Here is a 22,393-nt window from a genome sequence, read left to right as displayed (position 1 = left end):
CAAAATAAAGTGTTCACCTTTGTGAAATTAATGATTGGTTTTCATTCTCATCTTGAGTTACAAACTAATATATATCCCAGTTTATAATCTGCCATGGTGGAGGAACTTATTTCTGAAATACAACCATTACAATGGTCAATGGTTGTTTCTGTTCCTTGTGTTTCTGTTGTTCAATCCCTGCAGCGCGCCTTGGCTGGACGGCGGCTGACAGCAGCGGGAAGACATGAGCCGAACACAATGAAATCTGGGTCACGCCTTTGTAGCGGTGACGGCCGGGTTGTTGCCCCTCAGGAAGGTTTTTTTCTAGACTGGTTTGGAAGCTCCAGGAGGTTCATGACTGCTGTGCTCTCTTTTTCCACATCTGAAGTAGAATTTGCTTTTTGTCTGTGATATTTTCATTACCTGTTAAAAGTAGGAATCTTGCAAGCATCATTGGTGAGGATGTTGTACTTTGTAAAAGAGTTAAGTTTTGCCTGAAGTGTCCCTTGGCTCCACAGTGTAGTAGGAAGTGTTCTAGAGTTTTGTCTTCACTTGTGTTACGTTGTGTGCATGTGTGTTTTCATTTGTGTGTTTTTCTAATGTTTAGTTTTAATGTGTTACTTCAGCAACGTATCAGAATTGTGGAGGCCTCGTCATGTACATAACAGCCAATGTCTTCAATGTCAAATTTGTATCTTCTGCAGATATCGTGCTGTTACTGCTGCTGTGATCAGAGTTGCCAGATTGTCGTACTCTGCCTCAAATGTTTGCCGATTTCCGACCCCAAAACTGTCTCCTTCACCCCAATAGCTGACTTCATGCATAATTATCGTTAAAATGGTTAATTATATGTGTTTCTTAGCAACAGTTATGGGCCAGAAACCGGTAAATACGAGGCTCTGAGTACGATAATCTGGCATCGGTGGCTGTGATATTGGTAAGCTTCTTTGCTTCATTAATTTTGTCCAGCTTGAAGTTGTCCAGCTGTCATGGTTGTATCCCATAACAAAACATCTGTCTTACTAATTTCCAGGCCACAAGCATTTGCAGTCTGTTGGGGTGCCTGTCATGTCCTCTATGTGCCTCTTATACGCGATGTGCTGTTCAGGGCCGGTAGGAAACATGTTTAATCTCAGAAGGCACTTTGAGCTTGGTTTGATGCAGGATAATAGTCACAGTGATGTTGAGCCATTATAGCCTTGTCTGATGCTGCTTCTTAATTCTTCTAGAGTGTTTTAGGAGGCTAGTTAGGAAATGGGACCATGGCCACCAGAGCCCTGTCAGTGTTAAATACCAGTGGATGTAAGTTCGTCATTCTGATTAGATAATGTTAAGAGTTGCCCAGACTGCTGCAGGAAGGTCTGTGTACCCGTGGAGGGCAGTGTTGGGGCTGAGGGTGTCCCAGGTCCCCCAGAGTCGACCTGCTGAGGCTAATGATTCTGATAAATGTTTGAGATCTTTGTTACGTGAAAGTTTGTCATTATTTCATTATTGAGGTAAATGATTGTACTGCCATTTTGGTTTACTTCACTTAAAACATCAATGATAGTATGTGAGGGTGCATCCTAAGTTCCTCATGCATTTTATCAGTCGGGGTGCATCGCCTTGATAATTAATACACCGCGCGCTGACATGTCACTAATCATCTTTCGCGCGGAAATGGCGGGGGGAGTCCAACGTTACCAGATTGTCGTACTCAGCTTATGTTTGCCGATATCCGACCCCAAAACTGTCTTCTCCACCCCAATAACTGACTTCATGTATAATTATCCATAAAGTGGTTAATTATTGGTGTTTCTTGGCAATAGTTATGGGTCAGAAACCGGTAAATACGATGCCCTGAGTATGATAATCTAGCAACGGTAATTAAAAGGGGGGGAACAGCTGGGCCACCATCGTCAGCATCAGGCGTCAGCTGGGACAAAGGATACCACCATTACGTCTTTTACCATCAATGCCACGGGAATATTACTAAAGGACGAGCCGACATGTGTACTGACGAGTTTATTTAGAGCATGAATAGCTAAATACATTCGGTAAACAGGCAAAACATGAGTTGGGGAAGTACCGTACGATACGTTTTCCCGCCAATGAGGAAGAGCGGTGAACAACGATACCAGATTGTCGTATTTTCGTATTGTAGTTTTTTTCTGGTTTCTGGCTCGTGACTATGGCAAACAAACACTAATAATTACAGATTTAAGCGATAACTATAAATGAATCTCGTAATCTTGGTGGGGATGGCAGGTTTGGGTTGGAAATCGACATAATCTGAGCCTAAGTACGACAATCTGGTAACGGTGCACTCATCTCGTTACATAATTAAGCCAGCTGTGATAAACTATTTCTGGTAATTTTTCTCCTTATTTTTGTTCGGGATATAATACTACAATGCTACGTACGCTTCCCTGTACTCCATCTTACTTATATCTATAGTTACAAGTCATGGAAGCAGAGGAAAGGAAACAAATTATCGTATCTCAGCACAATGTAGTTTTTTTCTATTAATCAAACAAATAATTATATAGTTAGTTACTTAGTTTGTTAGCCAGTTAGTTAGTTAGTCAGTTTTATAGTGAGTGAGTTAGTGCGAGTAAGTTAGTGGATGAGTTAGTTAGTTAGTTAGTCAGTTAGTTAGTTTTTAGTGAGTGAGTGAGTGAGTGAGTTAGTTAGTTAGTTAGTTAGTTAGTTAGTTAGGTAGTTAGGTAGGTAAGTAGGTAAGTAGGTATATAATAATGTATATATAGGTAGGTTACAGGTATATATAGTTAGTTAGTTAGTTAGTTAGTTAATTAGTTAGTTAGATAGTTGGGAAGGCAGGTAGGTAGTTAGTTAGTTAGTTAGTTAAAGAAAATTAATAGATAAATAAATAAACAAAACCGTACGAGATGCCAGATTATCGTATTCACCACATTGTCTTGTTCGTTTTTTCACTCTTAACTAATGCAAAACGCAATCAACAATTAACCATTTCAACGATAACTATTAATGAATCTCGTTATTGGGGTGCAGGGGGCAGTTTATGGGTCAAAAACGTGTAAATAGAGGACATTTTATACGACCATTGGCAACTCCCCTTCCTTTCCCTCCTCGCTGCCAGACACAAGAGTAACCAGTGCTGCCTGAAAGGTCGAGAGGGAAGGGTGGATGGCGTGACCCTCTCCCCTTTATTATCCACTTTTATCCCTTTATCCAATAGCCCCAACCATCGGCAGCCCTTCACATAATAAGATAAATGCAAGAACTCCCTAAAAAAGCACTAAGAGGGGGAATTAAACCGCTATAGGCCGTGAAATAAGAGAAGAAAGTGAAGTGATTTGAACAACGTAATTGAACCTTTGAAAGTGATTGGCAAGATTTTATTGATGTGATTTTGCCTCCACGTGTTGACCTTGCGTTGCCGGGGAGGAAATGTGACCTGCGTGACCTAGCTTGACCTGACCTGCAACTGACCTCGTTTCTCACCTCTCTCTCTCTCTCTCTCTCTCTCTCTCTCTCTCTCTCTCTCTCTCTCTCTCTCTCTCTCTCTCTCTCTCATTTATTCTCGTGACCTAGCTTGACCTGACCTGCAACTGACCTCGTTTCTCACCTCTCTCTCTCTCTCTCTCTCTCTCTCTCTCTCTCTCTCTCTCTCTCTCTCTCTCTCTCTCTCTCTCTTTTATTTATTCTCTTTCTTTCCCTTCCTTCCCTCCCTTCCTCTTTCTCCTCTTATTTCTTCTTTTTTCCTTCCCTTCTTTCTTCCCTTCCCTCCCTTCCTTTTTTTCCTTCCCTATCATTTCTTCTCTTTCTTTCTTTCCTTCCTCTTTTCCTCTTTCTCCTTCCCTTTAATTCCCTTTTATTCCTTCTCATTCTTCCTTCTTTTCCACATTTTCCTTTTCTATCCTTTCTCCCTTCCTCATGTCTTCCTCTCCCTTCCCTCTCCTCTCCCTCTTCCTCCTCCCTCTCCTCCTCCCTCCATGTGAAGCTGCAAACAAAACTGCTCCCTCCACACCTGTTCCTCTCTCCCACACACCTGTTTCCCTCCCTTCTCCCTCACCTCCCCCTTCCCTCCCTTCGTCCTCCTCCCCCCCTGACCCCATTTCACCTGTCCCATCTCTTCCCTCATCTAAACCACTTCTACCTGACACAAATGACTCCTCTGGGCTACACCTTATCACACCTGACCACACACCTGTCGCCCCTTCCACACCTGGCCCTAACGACGTACTCCATAAGATAGGTGAGGGAGATATGGGAATGGTGTGTGTGTGTGTGTGTGGGTGGGTGTGATTGTATATATATTTTTTATTTTCTTGTATTTCCTTCCTTTCTTTTCTCCTTTCTCTTCCTCCTCCTTCCTTGTTTTTTTGCTTCTATGTTTTCTCTTCATTCTTTATCCACTTTTTTTCTATTAATTTCCTTACTGTTCTTTCTTTCTTCCTTCCTTCCTTCCTTCCTTCCTCTTCCTCCTCCTTCCTTTTTTTACTTCTCTTTCCTCTCTTTCACCCTCCTTTAACATTCTTCCCTTTCTTCCTTTCCTCCCTCCATCCTTCTCTTCTTTTCTCTCCTCTTCCTTTTTCCTTCCCTTCCTCCTCCTCTCCTTTCTTTCAGTCTATGCCTACCTCTTTCTTCATTTATTTCCATTAGCTACATTGTTTGCTAATGTACAGGAACTTTATTTTTTGAAGTTACCCCCCAAATTACGACTTTTTTATCGAGTTTCCAGGATGTGTATATATATAATCATTTGTCTGTCTGTTTTGTCACCTTAAGATTTTTGAAGTTACCCCCAAAATTATGACCTTTTATCGAGTTTCCAGGATGTATATATATAATCATTTGTCTGTCTGTTTTGTCACCTTAAGATTTTTGAAGTTACCCCCAAAATTACGACCTTTTACCGAGTTTCCAGGATGTGTATATATATAATCATTTGTCTGTCTGTTTTGTCACCTTAAGATTTTTGAAGTTACCCCCAAAATTATGACCTTTTATTGAGTTTCCAGGATGTGTATATATATAATCATTTGTCTGTCTGTTTTGTCACCTTCGGATTTTTACCAAGATTGCGACCTTATCTTAAGTTTGATTAGTTTAGAATAGATAACGCTGGAGTACATAAGCTGATAAGGGGTTCATTTAATTTCTCTCTCTCCCTCTCTTTCTTTTTCTTATATAATTATTGGCTGTCTTTTTTTTCATTTCTTTCTTTATTATCTTTCTTATATATAATTATTTGCTGTTTTTTTCTCTTATATATATATTTTTTTTTTTTTTGGTCGAACAAGTTTTCTGATAATATTTCGTTGTTTGGTTTTCATCATTATTATTATTTTTATTGTTGTTATTATGTATTTATGTTATTTATTTGTTTTTTATTGTAATTTCTCTCTCTCTCTCTCTCTCTCTCTCTCTCTCTCTCTCTCTCTCTCTCTCTCTCTCTCTCTCTCTCTCTCTCCTTATCTATTCTTCCCTCTCTTATTTCCTTTCTTCATTCCCTCCATTCTCTCCCTTGTTCTCCTTCCCTCCCTCTCTCTCTCCTTGCCCATCCTTTCCTTTCTCATTTCTCTTTCTCTTCCTTCATTTCTCCCCTTCTTCCATCCCTTCCACCTTTCCTTCCTCTTCCTTCTTTCCCTTGTTCTCCTTCCCTCCCTCTCTCTCCTTGCCCATCCTTTCCTTTCTCATTTCTCTTTCTCTTCCTTCATATCTCCCCTTCCTTCTTTCCTTTCTTCCATCCCTTCCTCATCTTATCCTTCCTCTCCCTTCCTTCTTTCCCTTGTTCTCCTTCCTTCCCTCTTTCTCTTCTGTCCTATCCTTCCCTTCCTCTTTTATTCTTCCATTCCTTCATTCCCTCTCTCCTTGTTCTCCTTCCTTCCCTTCCTCTCCCTCCTCTCCTATCCCTCCCTTTCTCTCTTCTACCCCCCTCCCCTCCCTTCCCTGTACCATATATATTTCCTATCAATACTAACATACTAATGGCTTGCAGGAGGCGATGAAGAAGGAAAGGAAGAAGAAGAAGAAGAAGGAAATGAAACCCAGGTGAAGGGGAAGAAGAGGGAAGTTGAACTCTTGATGGTCAAAAATTTCTACTTATGGACAAGGTGAGTTTTTATATATATAGGCCTACCTTTTTTTATTGTTTATTATTAGTACCATTCTTTGCGGTGTGTCTGTATATAGGTTGTAAGGTTGTCTTTCTATAGTGGTTTGTTGTCTTATGTTCATGTGTGTGTGTGTGTGTGTGTGTGTGTCATTGTTTTCATGTTCTCGTAAGTTTAATTTTATATGTTCTCTCCTTCTTCCCTTTCTTTCCTATTTCCCTTCTTTTGTATTCTCATTTCTCCCTTTTATCTTCTATCTTCTATCTCTCATTTCCTATCCTTTGACATTTTTTCCTTCCTTTCTCTCACTCTCATTTCCTCTCCTTTATCTCTCCTCTCTTCCTTTCTCCCTCACTTCCTCTCCTCTCCTTTGTCTCTCCTTCCCTCCCTCCATCTTTCTCTTCTCTTCTCCCTTCTTTGTTCTTTCTCTCCTTTCTTTCACTTGATCTTTTCCTCCTTCCCTTCCTTTCTCTCTCTCTCTCTCTCTCTCTCTCTCTCTCTCTCTCTCTCTCTCTCTCTCTCTCTCTCTCTCTCTCTCTCTCTCTCTCTCTCTCTCTCTCTCTCTCTCTCTCTCTCTCTCTCTCTCTCTCTCTCTCTCTCTCTCTCTCTCTCTCTCTCTCTCTCTCTCTCTCTATCTCTCTCTCTCTCTCTCTCTCTCTCTCTCTCTCTCTCTCTCTCTCTCTCTCTCTCTCTCTCTCTCTCTCTCTCTCTCTCTCTCTCTCTCTCTCTCTCTCTCTCTCTCTCTCTCTCCTCTCCTCTCTCCTCTCTCACTCTCTCTCTCTCTCTCTCTCTCTCTCTCTCTCTCTCTCTCTCTCTCTCTCTCTCTCTCTCTCTCTCTCTCTCTCTCTCTCTCTCTCTCTCTCTCCTCTCTCTCTCTCTCTCTCTCTCTCTCTCTTCCTCTTCCTCTTCTCTCTCTCTCTCTCTCTCTCTCTCTCTCTCTCTCTCTCTCTCTCTTCCTTTCCTCTCTCTTCTCCTTCCTCCTTCCTTCCTTCTTCCTTTCCCTTTTCTTCCTTCCCCTTCCCTCCCTTCCCTCTCCTATCCCTCCTACCCTGCCTCCATTCCCTCACCCTTTCACCAACGCTCACACAAACAGGAGGAACCAAGGCAACTCCTCCGCCCAGCACCTCAACCCTGCCCACAACGAGACCATCATCAACAGCTTCTTCAGGCCACGCAAGACCTATGTCATCATCCACGGCTTCCTCGGCTGGGGCACAGAGGGGTGGATCTTGCATCTTAAGGACAGTGAGTGATGATGGTGGTGGTGGTAGTGGAAAATGATGTAGAAGGAAATGGCGATGAGGCGGATTAGAAGCTCACATTCACAACATTCCCACACTCATGTACACCTTCACCACGCACATGTACACCTTCCCCGCACATTCTCTTCACCCACACACATTCTCACACTCCCCATACCTACAGCCCCTTCCCCCACTTATCAGCACCCTCCCCCTCATACACACTTCCCCTCCACAAACACTATCCCTTTCCCATCTTTCCTCCCCTTCTTTAATTTCCCTCTCCTTCCTTCCTTACTTTTCTACCTCTTCTTCCTCTTTTTTTTCCTTCTCTCCTCTCCTTATTTCCTTCCCTCCTTCCTTCCTTTCTTTTCTACCTCTTTTTCCTCTCTTTTTTTCCCTCGCTCCTCTTCTAATTTCCCTTTCTTTTCTTCCTCTTCTTCCTCTCTTTTTTCTTTCTCTCCTTCCCTTCTTTCCTTCCTTCCTTCCATCCTTTTCTACCTCTTCTTCCTCTCTTTTCTCTCTCTCTCCTCTCCTTATTTCCTTCCTTCCTTTAATTTCCCTCTCCTTCCTTCCTTCCTTCCTATTCTTTCTCTCTCTTTTTGTCACCTCTATGTGTCTTTTTCATCCATTCACTCCCCTTCCTTTCCTTCCCTTCCTTCTCTCTTTCCTCTTTCTCCCTCTCACACCTCCACACCCTCCCCACACACAAAATCCCTCCTCCCCACACACAATCTCCCCTCCCTACACACCTCTACAGCTACCCCACCTCCCCCCACACCCCTACAGCTACCCACCTCTCCCACACACACCCCTACAGCTACCCACCTCCCCCCACACACCCCTACAGCTCCCCACCTCTCCCACACACCCCTACAGCTACCCCACCTCTCCCGCACACACCCCTACAGCTACCCACCTCCCCCCACACACCCCTACAGCTCCCCACCTCTCCCGCACACACCCATACAGCTACCCACCTCCCCCCACACACCCCTACAGCTCCCCACCTCTCCCGCACACACCCCTACAGCTACCCCACCACACCCCCTACAGAGCTGCTGGCAACCATGAACAGCAATGTGATCTCGGTTGACTGGCCAGCGGGGACAGAATGGTGGCTTCCGGGCTACTACACGGCAGTCTCCAGGGTGCCGAAAGTGGCCAAGGACCTCTTGGCGCTCCTCCGCGGCCTCGTCACCCTGTGGGATCTGGACCTGGGGGACGTGCACCTCGTTGGACACTCCCTTGGGGCTCATGCTGCAGGGCTGGCCGCTGCTCCGCTCTCGACGGTGGGACGGATATCTGGTACGTGTGTATGTGTGAGAGAGAGAGAGAGAGAGAGAGAGAGATTGTATATGTGTGTAAAGTGAACATGACAATAGGTTAAATAGTAATAATAATGATAATACTAACACCTGTAAGATTAATTAACTGCAAGATCACAGGTATACAATTTCTTGACAGGTTAGAGTAAAAAAAAAAAAAAAAAATGAATGCCTGTTAGTTAGTTTCCCTTCTCTTTCCTCATCCCTTCCTCATCCCCTTCCCTTCTCTTCCTTCCCCTTCCCTTCCTTCCTCATTCCCTTTCCCTTCTCTTCCTTCCCCTTCCCTTCCTTCCTCATTCCCTTTCCCTTCTCTTCCTTCCCCTTCCCTTCCTTCCTCATTCCCTTTCCCTTCTCTTCCTTCCCCTTCCCTTCCTTCCCTTCCCTTCCTTCCTCATCCCCTTTCCCTTCTCTTCCTTCTTCCCTTTTTTTCCTTCCTCATCCCCTTCCCTTCCCTTCCATTCTCTTCTCCTCCTCCTCCCCTTCCCTTCCCTTTCTCACCCCCTTTCTTCCTCACCCTCTTCCCTTCCTTCCCTTCCCTCCCCCAACAGGCCTTGACCCCGCTGGCCTCATGTACCACAATGTCCCATCTGACCAGCGGCTCGACTCGTCTGACGCAGATTACGTTGATGTCATCCACACCAACGGCTGCAAGACGCTCAACAAGTGGCTGGTGCGTGTTGTTGTTGCTGTTGTTGTTGTTGTTGTTGATAGGGCTCGGCCTCCTCGGGGAAAGATTAACTGATGATTTTTTATTTTTTATTTTTGCTGTCCCATCGTCTTCTGTTTTGTTCCTTTCCTTTTTCATTCATTTTCACACCTCCTCCTCCTCCTCCTCCATTCTCTCCCCTATTCTTCTTCCTTTTTTTCCCCCTTTCCTTTCCTTTTTCATTCATTTTCACACCTCCTCCTCCTTCTCCTCCCTCTTCTCTCTTTTTCTCCCTTCTCTTTCCTTTCCATTCATTGGTGCACTTCTTTTCCTTTCCCCTTTCTCTTCTTCTCTTTCTCTCCTCTCTCTTCTCCTTCTCTTTTCCTTTCCATCCATCACACCTTCCCATTTCTCTTCTCCCTTTCCTTCTCTCCTCTAATCCCTTCCCTTCTCTTCCCTCCTCTCTCCTCCCTCTTCTCTCTTTTTCTCCCTTCTCTTTCCTTTCCATCCATCGCCTTACCTCCTATCCTCTCCTCTCCTCTCATCTCTTCTCTCCTTCTCTCCTCTAATCCCTTCCCTTCTCTTCCCTCCTCTCTCCTCCCTCTTCTCTCTTCTCCCTTCTCTTTCATTTCCTTTCCATCCATCTCCTTACCTCCTATCCTCTCCTCTCCTCTCTTCCTCCTCTCCTCCCCTCCCTCTCCTCTCCTTCTCTTCTCTTTCCTTTCCATCCATCTCCTTACCTCCTATCCTCTCCTCTCCTCTCATCTCTTCTCCCCTCTCTTTCCTCCTCTCTCCCCTCATCTCCTCTAATCCCTTCCCTTCTCTTCCCTCCGCAGGACTGTTACGGAATTAATGAGAATCTTGGACACAGCGACTTCTGGCCAAACGGAGGCCGACATCAACCCTACTGTGGCACCAGGAAGAGAGTGAACAACGGTACGTGAGAGAGAGAGAGAGAGAGACAGAGAGAGAGGGAGAGACGGATGGATAATGAGAAAAAGAGAGGGAGAGATAGACAGAGACATGATAAGAAAGATAGAGAGACAGATAATGAGTGAGAGAGAGAGACAGACAGATAGACAGACAGGGAGAGAGAGAGAGACAGACAGACAGACAGGCAGACAGACAGACAGACAGATGATTAATGAGAAAGATAGAGGGAGAGAGAGACAAATAATTAGAGAGAGAGACAGAGACAGATAATAAGATAGACAGACAGATAAAGAGTGAGAGAAAGAGAGACAGAGGGAGAGACAAACAGATAGGGGAGCAGAAAGAGAGAGAGATACAGACATATAGTGAGAGAGAGACAGAGACTTACAACCTATCCTCCCCCACACCTAACCTCCCAGTCTCTTTTTTTTTCCAATTCCAAGTGAGATAGTCATTTATTTTTTTCCTCGCACATTTCACCCACCTGATCACTCATACATATCATCACCACCCCTACCAATATCACCCCCCTTCACCCTCCCCCACACACACACCTACGTCGATGTTATAAGACCTTTTCGCTTCTCACATCAGCTATTTCTAAAGCTCATAGAGGGAATCAATCGGGTTCTAGTGGATGATACAGAAGAAGGGTCAACCACCACCAGGGTCATAAAACTACTCCTAGATATGCCCACAACTCCAACGAAAGCCTTGGCAAATATATGAACTTGGGCGACGAAATGTTTAGTAATGCAGCACCTAACCTCCCCGTCTCTTCTCCCGATGCCAGGGGAGATCGGGTGCAGCCACGAGATGGCCTATGTCTACTTCATCGAGAGCCTCAACTACAATGTGGATCAGACCTTCTTCCTGGCCCGGCCGTGCAGTAGCTGGGATGAATTCAGCAGCGGCAAGTGTAGCTGTGGCTGGCAGACGCAGTACATGGGGTTCTCCGTCAATATGAGGTGTGTTCTGTTGTGTTCTGTAACTGTGTGGGTGGAGGTGGAGGTTGGGGGTTGTAAGAAATCATAACCCCAGAATTTTGAGACTTCGACACTAAGGTTGGTATGCTTAGAGGAAGAGAGGTGCAGCAATGAATGGAAAGGAAAGGAAGGGGGGAAAAAAGGAAGAAGGAGAAGGAGGAGGAGGAGGAGGTGTGGAAATGAATGAAAAAGGAAAGGAAAGGGGAAAAAAAGGAAGAAGAATAGGGAAGAAAATGAAGGAAGAAGAAGGAGGAGGAGGAGGTGTGGAAATGAATGAAAAAGGAAAGAAAAGGGGAAAAAAAGGAAGAATAGGGAAGAAAATGGAGGAGGAAGAGGAGGAGGAGGAGGTGTAAAAATGAATGAAAAAGGAAAGAAAAGGGGAAAAAAAGGAAGAAGGAGGAGGAGGAGGAGGAGGTGTGAAAATGAATGAAAAAGGAAAGGAAAGGGGAAAAAAGGAAGAAGAATAGGGAAGAAAATGAAGGAAGAAGAAGGAGGAGGAGGAGGTGTGGAAATGAATGAAAAAGGAAAGAAAAGGGGAAAAAAAGGAAGAATAGGGAAGAAAATGGAGGAGGAGGAGGAGGTGTGAAAATGAATGAAAAAGGAAAGAAAAGGGGAAAAAAAGGAAGAAGGAGGAGGAGGAGGAGGTGTGAAAATGAATGAAAAAGGAAAGGAAAGGGGAAAAAAGGAAGAAGAATAGGGAAGAGAATGGAGGAGAAGGAAACAAAACAGAAGACGAAGGGACAGAAAAAAAATAAATAAATAAAATATCGTCGGTTAATCTTTCCGCCTCTCACATCAGCTACTTCCAAAGACCACAAAGGAGATCAATCGGGTTCCAATGAGTGTTGTTTTAGTTTCAGGGTACAGAAGAAGGGCTATACTACCACTAAGGTCATTAAACTACCCCTGGAAGTACCCAAAACTCCTACGAAAGCCTGGTCAAATTTGTGATCTTGGGCGCAGAAAAGCTTAACCCGGTAGCTGCGGGGATCATGTTTCTTAATGGTCCCTCTAAGCGAGATAAATGAGAAAAAATCATCACTCACACAAACCATTTCATAATATATATCAATGTGTTTATGATCAGTTTATGTATCATCTATTTTTGGGGGTTTGTATCATGGCACAAATTTGGCCTATCGCTGCTACACGGTAAAGCCACAAATTTGGCCCGTCGCTGCTACTGGGTTAATCTAGTCAATCCTTCTTCAGCATTGTGTTTTGCCTTCTTGATGTTGACAGGACACTCAAACATTCTCTTTGCAATGTTGAATGTGTGTGTGTGTGTGTGTGTGTGTGCGCATACGATAATGACAGCCGTATGTTGTGATGACGTGGAGAGAAACAAGATTAAGGTCCCTCTTCTGCGTTCATATCCACTTCTACACATTTATAATCGTCACAACCACACACTCAAACCTCCACCTTCTCTCGCTCCCACGCAGACTGAACGGCACCTTCTACCTCCACACAAACTCCACCGCACCATTCGCCGAGAAGGACAGCGCATGCCAGCCAGGGAGTGCCACAGGGTCAGGCGTACGCATCATCGAACTTGCCCTCATCATCTCCTCGGCCTTCATTTCCTCGGGGGCTGCGATCGGTGGCATAGCGCAGTTGGTGGCCCGGAGAAGAGGTGCCATGAGAAGGGAGGAAAGTGGAGGTGGTGACAGTGTTGCCAGTGGAAGTGGTACAAGAGGTGTTGGTAATGGTGATGTGGTGATGGATGGTAGCGATTGTGAGCCTCTCCTTGCATAAGTTACTCTCGTTGCTGTTATGGTGGTGGCAATGTTGTATAGATTGTGTTTGTTAGTAGTGGCGTGTGTCCGTTCAAAGTCCCACTCACCTTTTAATCTCAATATGTCTCTTTTTATGTATGTTCGGTCTTAGGAGAAGCATAGCGGGTAATGAGACTTGAAGTAGGGAAAGAAGGGGAAGAAAGAATGAGAGAAAGAGGGAATGAAAAAAGACGGTAAGCTTGACAGTATGCCTCAGTTCACCCTTCAAATTAGTATGTCTGTTAGGTCTTAGGAGAAGCATAACGGGTAATGAGACGAAGTAGGGAAAGAATGAGGTAAAGAGGGAAAGAGAAAGGACTGAAAGTGTGACAGTATGCTTAAGTTCACCCTTCAAATTAGTATGTCTGTTCGGTCTTAGGAGAAGCATAGTGGGTAATGAGACTTGAAGTAGGGAAAGAATGGGAAGACAGTATGAGGGAAAGAGAGAATGAAAAATGACTAAGTGTGACAGTATGCTTCAGTTCACCCTTCAAATTAGTATGTCTGTTTGGTCTTAGGAGAAGCATAGCGGGTAATGAGACTTGAAGTAGGGAAAGAAGGGGAAGAAAGAATGAGAGAAAGAGGGAATGAAAAATGACGGTAAGCTTGACAGTATGCCTCAGTTCACCCTTCAAATTAGTATGTCTGTTAGGTCTTAGGAGAAGCATAGTGGGTGATGAGACGAAGTAGGGAAAGAAGGGGAAGAAAGAATGAGAGAAAGAGAAATGGCAGAGAAAGGACTGGAAGTGTGACAGTATGCTTAAGTTCACTCTTCAAATTAGTATGTCTGTTCGGTCTTAGGAGAAGCATAGCGGGTAATGAGACTTGAAGTAGGGAAAGAATGGGAAGACAGTATGAGGGAAAGAGAAATGATAGAGAGAAGACAGTGTGACAATATGCTTCAGTTCACCCTTCTCAGTATGTCTGTTAGGTTTTACTCACCCTTCTTGGTATGTCTGTTAGGTTTTACACTCTTAAAATTTGTATGTCTGATTAGTTTACCATAAGTCTTAGCCACCCTGCAAAGTACTGTCTCTCAGGCCCTTAGCTCTCTTCAAATTCATATTCTACCGAGGAAAAAAAACTAAACTGAGATAAAAAAAAAATAGAAGGAAAACAGATAATGAGATTTGAAGTAGAGAAAGGAGGAGGTGAGGAGGGAAAGAGAAATGAGAGGGAGGAGGAAAGAATGAATGCGTGACAGTATGCTTTAGTTCTCCCTTCAAATTCACACGTCTGTTTATTATGTTTCTTAAGTCTTCGGCACACTGCAAATTGCTATGTCTCTCAGGCCCGTTGCACCCTCCAATTAATCGTTCAGTTCAAGGAAAAAAATACTCTTAAAAACAAACTAAGATACCCAAAAAATGAACTTACCAGAAGAAGAAAAACAGACGTACTTTCCTCTTTTTCGACCAGTTCGTTTTCACACCTCTGCCACACTTTCCCAAGCTATTTCTTCTTCGACATCCGAACTACGTAATTTGGAGGGTGTGTTTTTTGTATGTGTGCAAAATGACAAAGCTACCCAAGTTATTGTGGTGGTGATTTTAGGTTCATTTTCACACCTCCGCCACACTTTCCCAAGCTATTTCTTCTTCGATATCAGAACTACGTAATTTGGAGGGTGTGTGTGTGTGTGTGCATGGAAAATGACAACGCTACCCTAGTTATTGTGGTCATTTTAGGTTCATTTTCACACCTCTGCCACACTTTCCCAAGCTATTTCTTCTTCGATATCAGAACTACGTAATTTGGAGGGTGTGTGTGAGTGTGTGTGCATGGAAAATGACAACGCTACCCTAGTTATTGTGGTGGTTATTTTAGGTTTCAAATGCGAGAGACAAGAATCGAGAAAGTCGTTGCTGCTTTGGTTCCTATTCTTTCGTTGTGTTAGATGAATAGACAGACAAGGTTGCAGAATAGTTGTGAGTGATTGCTTTAGAGATTTCGTTGTGGTAGTCAATAGTTGAACAGTTGCAGTAGTTGTGATTCTTGTAGAGGTAATGAGGGAGATAGAGCAGAATATAACACTTGCAGTACCACCCATTTCATTGTAGTAATAATAGTAGTAGTAGTTATTGTAGGTCTTTCGGTTAAGGTAGAGTAAGTCGTACCTAACTTCTGTCGCACCCATGAAGTAAAGACGCACAGTTGGCCCCAAAAAATATCGTACTCCCATGAACCGATTGTATAAAACGTGAGCGAAATCTATGACGACATTGTGTTGCGTCGGTGAGTACACGTTTTTATTTATTTATTAATTTTTTTTACGGCAAAGGAGTCCGTTCAAGGGCATAAAAAAAAGGAAACATATGAAAAAAAGCCCGCTACTCACTGCTCCTAAAGTCATAATGTTAAATGGTTGTCTTTTATTTTTTATTTTTTATTTATTTTTTTACAGCAAAGGAGTCAGTTCAAGGGCATAAAAAAAAGGAAACAAATATGAAAAAAAAGCCCGCTACTAACTCCTCCTAAAGTCGTAATGTTAAATGGTTGTCTTTTATTTTTTATTTTTTATTTATTTATTTTTTTTTTTTACAACAAAGGAGGCAGCTCAAGGGCACACAGAAAAAGAAAACAATAATAAAAAAAAAGCCCGCTACTCACTGCTCCTAAAGTCGTAATGTTAAATGGTTGTCTTTTATTTTTTATTTATTTATTTATTTTTTTTACAACAAAGGAGGCAGCTCAAGGGCACACAGAAAAAGAAAACAATAATAAAAAAAAAGCCCGCTACTCGCTGCTCCTAAGAAAGAAACAAAAGAGGCGTCTTCCTACCCATTGGCACCCACCTAACACAACACCAAGGCTATAGGAGAGTAAAAAGAAGGTTGATATAATGAATGAAGGAAGAGGAATAAATGATAAATACAAGAATAAGGGATGAACGGGAATGGAATAAAGAAAAATAAATGGAAGACAAGGAAAATGGGTGATAGATTTCGCCCAAATTTTACGCAGTCGATTCGTGGGTGTCAGATACTTTTTTTTACGACTGTGCATGCGTTTGTGTTGGTGGTGAGCGGAAGTGATGGAAGTTGGCGATGGTGCTGGAACATAAGTCAGGCGTAGTGTTAAGCGGTCATGCCATGGGAAAGGGGTGAGGAAGGGGGATGTGAGGAAGACGAGAAAGAATTAAGAAAAAGGAGAGGAAGGGAAAGAAAAAAAAGAAAGGAAGAGCTGGAACATAGTCAGTCGTAATGTTAAGTGGTCATGCTGTGGAAAGGGAGAAAGGGAAGGGATAAGGAAGGGGGATGTGAGGAAGACGAGAGAGAAAGAATTAAGAAAGAGGAGAGAGAGGAAGGGGAAGAAAAACAAGAAAGGATGAGCTGGAACATAGTCAGTCGTAATGTTAAGTGGTCATGCCGTGGAAAGGGAGAAAGGGAAGGGATAATAAGGAAGGGGGATGTGAGGAAGACGAGAGAGAAAGAATTAAGAAAGAGGAGAGAGAGGAAGGGGAAGAAAAAAAAGAAAGGAAGAGCTGGAACATAGTCAGTCGTAATGTTAAGTGGTCATGCCATGGAAAGGGAAGGGATAAGGAAGGGGGATGTGAGGAAGACGAGAGAGAAAGAATTAAGAAAGAGATGAGGAAGGGGAAGAAACTGAAAGAAAGAGCTGCAACACGTCAGTCGTAATGTTAAGAGACAGGAGAGATAGATGACAGAAAAGATGGAAGGAGAGAGAGACGGCATGCATTAATTATCCCTTTAGCCTAAGAATCAGAGGTGGAATGAGCGAGGAAATGAAGGAAAGGTAGATGATATAAAAAAGATAAAAGATCGAAAGACAGGAAAGGAGAGGCAGTATGCATTAATTCTCCCTTCAGCCTGACAATCAAAGGTGGAAAGGAAGAGGAAATGAACAAAAGAGATATAACAAAAAAAGACAACAGGCGCGACAATCTCCGGTTCTTTTACCATGACAATCAGAGGTGAGAAAAATCAACCCCATAACCTCATTGCCACTTACAAAACCTCATCCATACAATCTTTTTCCTTCTCGCCCGTTGACGCTTGGGAGAAAAAGTCTTCCGCTCGGTACACCAAGCCTCCCCATTCCTTCGTTTATAAAAGTTTGCCAGCGTCTCGAGTACATTCGTCCGCGGGAGTATGTTATGAGGATGTCCATGCCGTTGTGTTATTGTTTTGTGTGCCCTGTGCCATACCTCATCACAGACACTTGATTGGTTTTCTAAATGCTGTATTAGTCTTACCCCATCCGCTGCGATTGGTACAGATTCGGCTTTCACTGGTAGCTTGGTAACATATGCTCCCAGGAGGTCTTTCTCTGCTTCTGTGGTGGATAGTGGAGTGTTTTCCGTGTGGTATTGGTGTGCTGGATATCGTCTCCCAAGGTGCAGGACTTTACATTTTTCCTCATTGAATTGTAGCAGCCACTTTTTGTTCCATTCCTGTAGCTTGGTGATGTCTTCTTGTGGGAAATCCGTGGTCAAGGGGTTAACAGAATGTGGCTGATTTGTCTTTTTTTACCTGTTTTTTCAAGGCGTGGTTACTTGGCTTTATTGATTTTTTATGTATCACTTTCTACGACTGACTTTGTGATGTGTCGATGTCGTGAAAAGCCAACACTTCCTCTGTCCAAAGAATGATATAAAAAAGCCATACTAGCCACATGACTGTTAACCCTTAGACGACGGCAGCAGTATTTGAAGAGTAGCTTCCCCCAATATTAACCGTCTACATATAGTTACCGCCGACCTTTGGACCGTAGCATAAATATAGTTACGCCGCATAAGAGCTGTTTTAACTATCGTCTATATATAGATTCTACCGTAATCTGAAAGTGCTGTTATATTTCTGCCATACAAAACTGACGGACTGAATTTTGGACCGTTTATATAGAGTTCTACCACCGTCTGAGGGTTAATAAGAACTGATATAGCATTAAAGAAATCTGCCTGGCGTTGGTACAGTCTGTTGGTGGTAAAGAGGTGGTGCCAGAAGCTAGTCACTGTTGGCAATGATCCTGAAGGTGTTGAGTGCGAACCTGAAGCTACGTCTCATAAGTCAGGGGAGAGAAAGAAAACACACATTGACCTCTTGATGAAATGGGAATGAGTTTATATTCTCTTCACGTGGAGAGAGAGAGAGATTTTTAGTGTAAGTTAGGTGGAGTGATCATTACTCATCATTCCGTGGGTGTTTACTCATGTCAAAGGAAAAAGTGTTCTGGAAAGTTTAACGGAGGCATAAAACTTAAAAACTGTCAACATAAAACTTTAAAAACTGTCAACATGAAACTTCAAAAACTGTCAACATGAAACTTTAAAAACTGTCAACATAAAACTTAAAAACTGTCAACATGAAACTTTAAAAACTGTCAACATGAAACTTTAAAAACTGTCAACATGAAACTTTAAAAACTGTCAACATGAAACTTTAAAAACTGTCAACAGAAAACTTAAAAACTGTCAACATGAAAACTGAAAAATTGCCAACATCAAGATTACCCAACTTTATTTTGACTCTGAATTTTGTACCTCTGCCTATTTTTCCAGAGTACTTTTTTCCCTGCTTGTTGAGTGGTAATTTGGGGAGTAGCATTTTATACACTGCTGCATAGACATAACACATACACAACACACCACACCACAACACAACACAACACAACACAATGAAACTCACCGCGCAGCACCGCACCACACCACACCACACCGCACTATACTACACAACACAACACACTGCAGCAAAGAGTGTACACAAATCAAAACAAAGACTAGACAAAGATCGAGTTGGAGACGAACACACAAGGATAACTCAGGCTGTGTACGCTACATCTAGGCAAGTACACACACACACACACACACACACACACGTACACCTGCTTACACGCACAGTCTACACTTACGAGCACCTGTTCATACTCATTTCTACACCTGTGCACCTTGATTGAGCCGTGCACAATGAAGTTGAGGTCTGTGCGCCAATCCGTACTCACGATTCCATTTTGTGCTCATCAGGAAAACAAGTGTGCTGAGAAGGTTCAGTGAAGGTGTTGATTTAATTTTACTGAAATCAAGCATCAGAATTGTGGGAACTATTGTAATTCTTCTTCTCTTTTCTGTTTAACGTCCTTATCTTCCCTTATGGAGTTGGACTGGGTTGGGAACTGTTAGTAGAATTGTGGGAACTATTGTAATTCTTCTCCTCTTTTCTGTTTAACGTCCTTATCTTCCCTTATGGAGTTGGAATGGGTTGGGAATTGTTAGTAGAATTGTGGGAACTATCTTTTGAAATTGTGGGAACTGAATTGTCGGAACCTGGAATGGTGGGAACTAGATTGTTAACACTTCTAGAATGGTGTAAACTTAATTGTCAGTACTCAGAATGGTGGGAATTGTGGGAACTGTCAGAGCTTGGAATGGTAGGGCCAAATTTTTCCGAGCACCATTTTTACTTTATTTTATTTATTTATTTCCCCTTCACATCGAGTACTGATCCGGAATCGTGTGTGTGAACCGGCAAATGCTTCCTCAGCCTCACACACTCAAGAGTTTATTTTCGCGCCAGTTTGTAATCTCCGCGTCCGTGCACAACAGTATTTCCCGAGCATGTCTCCTGCAATGTTATTTTTAATCCATTCCTCTCTATATATCACGTATCGTTAAGCACGTCATTGTTAAGTATACGTATATGACTGTAAATAATTAGGTTTTAAGTGGTTTGTAAAGGGTTGGATTCTGCAGCTCAAGCCTGGAACGTCATCAACTGGAGAAGAGACAAATGGAAACTGAGGGAAACTGTCGCTCTTTTTTTTCTTTTCTTTTTTTCCAACAAGGAGTTATGAGGTTGGCAGTTCATTACGTCTACATCATTACATCCAGTCTCTCTCTACCTTCATCTAGTTCCCTTCCTTCCTAATTGGCTCTTTCCTCTTCCTTTCTTTATTCTCTCCTTTTGCTGTCTTCCTTCCTTATTAGCTTTTCCTTTCCTCCCTTCCTTCTTCCCTTCATCCACTTCCTTTCTTTATTCCCATCATTCCTTATTCTCTCCTCCTTTTGCTGTCTTCCATCCTGATTCTCTCCTTCCTTAGCTGTCTTCCTTTCCTCTCTTCATCCACTTCCATCCTTCCCTTCATCCACTACGTACCAGTCCCTCCCTCCCTTCATCCATTACCAGAGCAGTCCATCCTTTTTTCATCCACTCAGTCCATCCCTCCCTTCATCCACTATCCCTTTATATCTCCCCATCCATCCCAGAGACAGATTCACCCGTCAACTCATTTATTACAGACATATAGACAAACAAAGGGTCGGTCATACATATCAAAACGCCTTTAAAATCTTGCTCATGTAAAGAAAAGCTGCCAAAACACTATTGTTATTATTATCATACTTTTTATTTTATTTATTTACGTATTATTTTTTTATGTCTACACCTATAGCACTGATGGGCTTGCTTGAGGGGCCTGGATGTTAGTTGGCCCCAGCCCGTCATGGCATAGGCAAGTGTTTATAGCGGCGCCATCTTCTCGTTATTATTATCATCGTTCTCCCTCCATAAGTCTTGCTCTGGTTGTGAGGGTTGCCAGCTTGAGAGGGCCGATTCATCCCATAACTTTTTTACGTCTAAGTGTAAGGGACGGCGAGAGGATGGCAAAGTACGCGTAAGGTCGTGTCAACTTCCAGATAATAACTCCTCTCGGTAAGGTTAGGCTAAGGTACCCATTCTCTCCACTATTTCTAAGTCACAAATATCGATAGCTTAATCAATTTATATCGACGTACTCGCATTTAAGAGCTCCGTTTCGTCGCATGTTTCTTTGCATGTATATATAGAACTTTGCCAGTTTATATATGTATACGTCCGTACACAAATATAGGATTACAGATAGAGTTTATTGAAGGTTGGTTTGGATATATGTAATCCAAGTACACACACACACACACACACACACACACACACACACACACACACACACACACACACACACACACACACAAACACACACTCACACACACACACACACACACACAAACACACACACACACACACTCTCTTGGATGAGTTCTGAAGACAGTAATGAAGTGTTGACGTATCTAATAATGAAATGTTGACATATCTAACCTTACTTCTTTTTATTGGTTTTGTAGTGAATGATATACATACTGTGATATAATAACAATAAACTGCATTTCTACAAAGTATTTTCACCTACACACAATTTATATAAGGGTTTAGATGTCTACGTAGCTGATTCATTAACTTTCTGGTAGAGGTAGATGCAAAGTTTGGGGACATAGGGATGGAAGAGAGACTGTAAAACTGGCCCATAGAGACAGACAAAGGGAGAGAAAGAGATAGAGAGTGTGTAACAAGTATGTATCTTAGTCCCTGCAGTGAACCAGCAAGATTAATTTTGGTACACAGTTCCTGCCTCGTTGGGAGAGCTGAGGGGGGCCACAGCTTTTCCAGATGACTTTAATGCTCCCTAAAGTCAGGTATCAAAACTAGAGTGCAGTGGTTCATGGTTGTTATCCTGCCCCAGTACCCATGAATAGCCTCCTTTCCCGTCTCTCCCAGTTCTATTAATCTCGAGATCTTTCCCTCCCACACACACCGTTTCTCTCCCTTTTACCTCGCCTTTACCTGACCCTCCCTCTCTCTCTCTTCTTTTCCCGTCCCATTTCCTCCACTCATTTCCGTTGTTTCCTCCTCTCTCACACCCTCTTATCTTTAGTGTTAGATGATGTACCCGAGTGTGCCTGTTCCCTGAGGTAGTTGACAATTGTGGTGTTGGTAGCAGCAATACAAATGGTGGCGGCAACAGCAGTGGTTGTGATGACGAAGTGGCACATTGGAAGGTAAGAATCTCAGAATTTTTTCACATGGCTTTTTTTCAGTAGTACTTTCACACTGTGGTCTTTGCTCCTCAGATATTTTGTAATCAGTTATCGTAAATCACTTATACTCAATCCATACAACTTTCAGTCCCTATGTATTGAGCACTAATATGCCCAGCTATGAATCACTTATACTCAATCCATACAACTTTCAATCCCTATGTCTTGAGCACTAATATGCCTAGCTATGAATCCACAGAGCAGGGTTTGATCCCAGCCCACTCTGCCTTTGTGTGACTTGAGTACCACTTGTTGATGGTCAGGCCCCAGCTTATTATTGGTGGCACAGGCAAAATGTTTACAGTGACTGATCTCTCATCCTGTCCCCAGGTACTCCACTTAACCAAAACGGCAAATGGGTGGCACATGAGTGATCTGCCCCTCAGTCAAGATTCAAAAGGATCAGCTGTCACTGGGGTTAAAAGCTGGAACCTGCCTCGTGTGTGTAACAGCCACCCAGTCGCTGCCTCCCTCCTCCAAAGACAGGTACACACCAAAGTTTTGTCTACAGCTGATTGGCCTTATGTAACTAGGGTGATACATTGAAAGGCAAAGG

The 22,393-nt window shown here is 43.0% G+C and overlaps 1 protein-coding gene and 1 long non-coding RNA gene across 6 annotated transcripts; both read left to right on the top strand.

Moving 5' to 3' along the window:
* Window positions 1-3,106: 3,106 nt before the first annotated feature.
* LOC127000920 (pancreatic lipase-related protein 3-like) lies at window positions 3,107-14,115 on the top strand. Of its 5 annotated transcripts, none has more exons than XR_007754634.1 (9): window positions 3,107-4,198; window positions 5,945-6,059; window positions 7,153-7,304; window positions 8,357-8,608; window positions 9,177-9,298; window positions 10,111-10,210; window positions 11,001-11,175; window positions 12,639-13,076; window positions 13,624-14,115. XR_007754634.1 is itself a non-coding variant. In XM_050865064.1 (8 exons), the coding sequence occupies exons 1-8, from the start codon at window positions 3,877-3,879 to the stop codon at window positions 12,949-12,951; spliced, it is 1,551 nt and encodes a 516-aa protein (XP_050721021.1). In that variant the 5' UTR covers window positions 3,107-3,876; the 3' UTR covers window positions 12,952-14,115. The 5 variants fall into 5 exon arrangements, 1 of the variants encoding a protein (XP_050721021.1); XR_007754631.1 differs by having other exon boundaries at window positions 13,218-14,115; XR_007754632.1 differs by having other exon boundaries at window positions 12,639-13,343.
* Window positions 14,116-15,352: 1,237 nt separating this feature from the next.
* On the top strand, window positions 15,353-19,787 carry LOC127000921 (uncharacterized). Its single transcript, XR_007754635.1, has 2 exons — window positions 15,353-15,591; window positions 15,726-19,787. It is a non-coding gene; the product is annotated as an uncharacterized LOC127000921 (long non-coding RNA).
* Window positions 19,788-22,393: the final 2,606 nt, after the last annotated feature.

This window comes from Eriocheir sinensis, chromosome 19 (genome assembly GCF_024679095.1).
Source record: "Eriocheir sinensis breed Jianghai 21 chromosome 19, ASM2467909v1, whole genome shotgun sequence".
Lineage (NCBI taxonomy): Eukaryota > Metazoa > Arthropoda > Malacostraca > Decapoda > Varunidae > Eriocheir > Eriocheir sinensis.
Note: the sequence above shows the minus strand (reverse complement) of the source record. Positions and strands in the feature narration are given on the sequence as shown.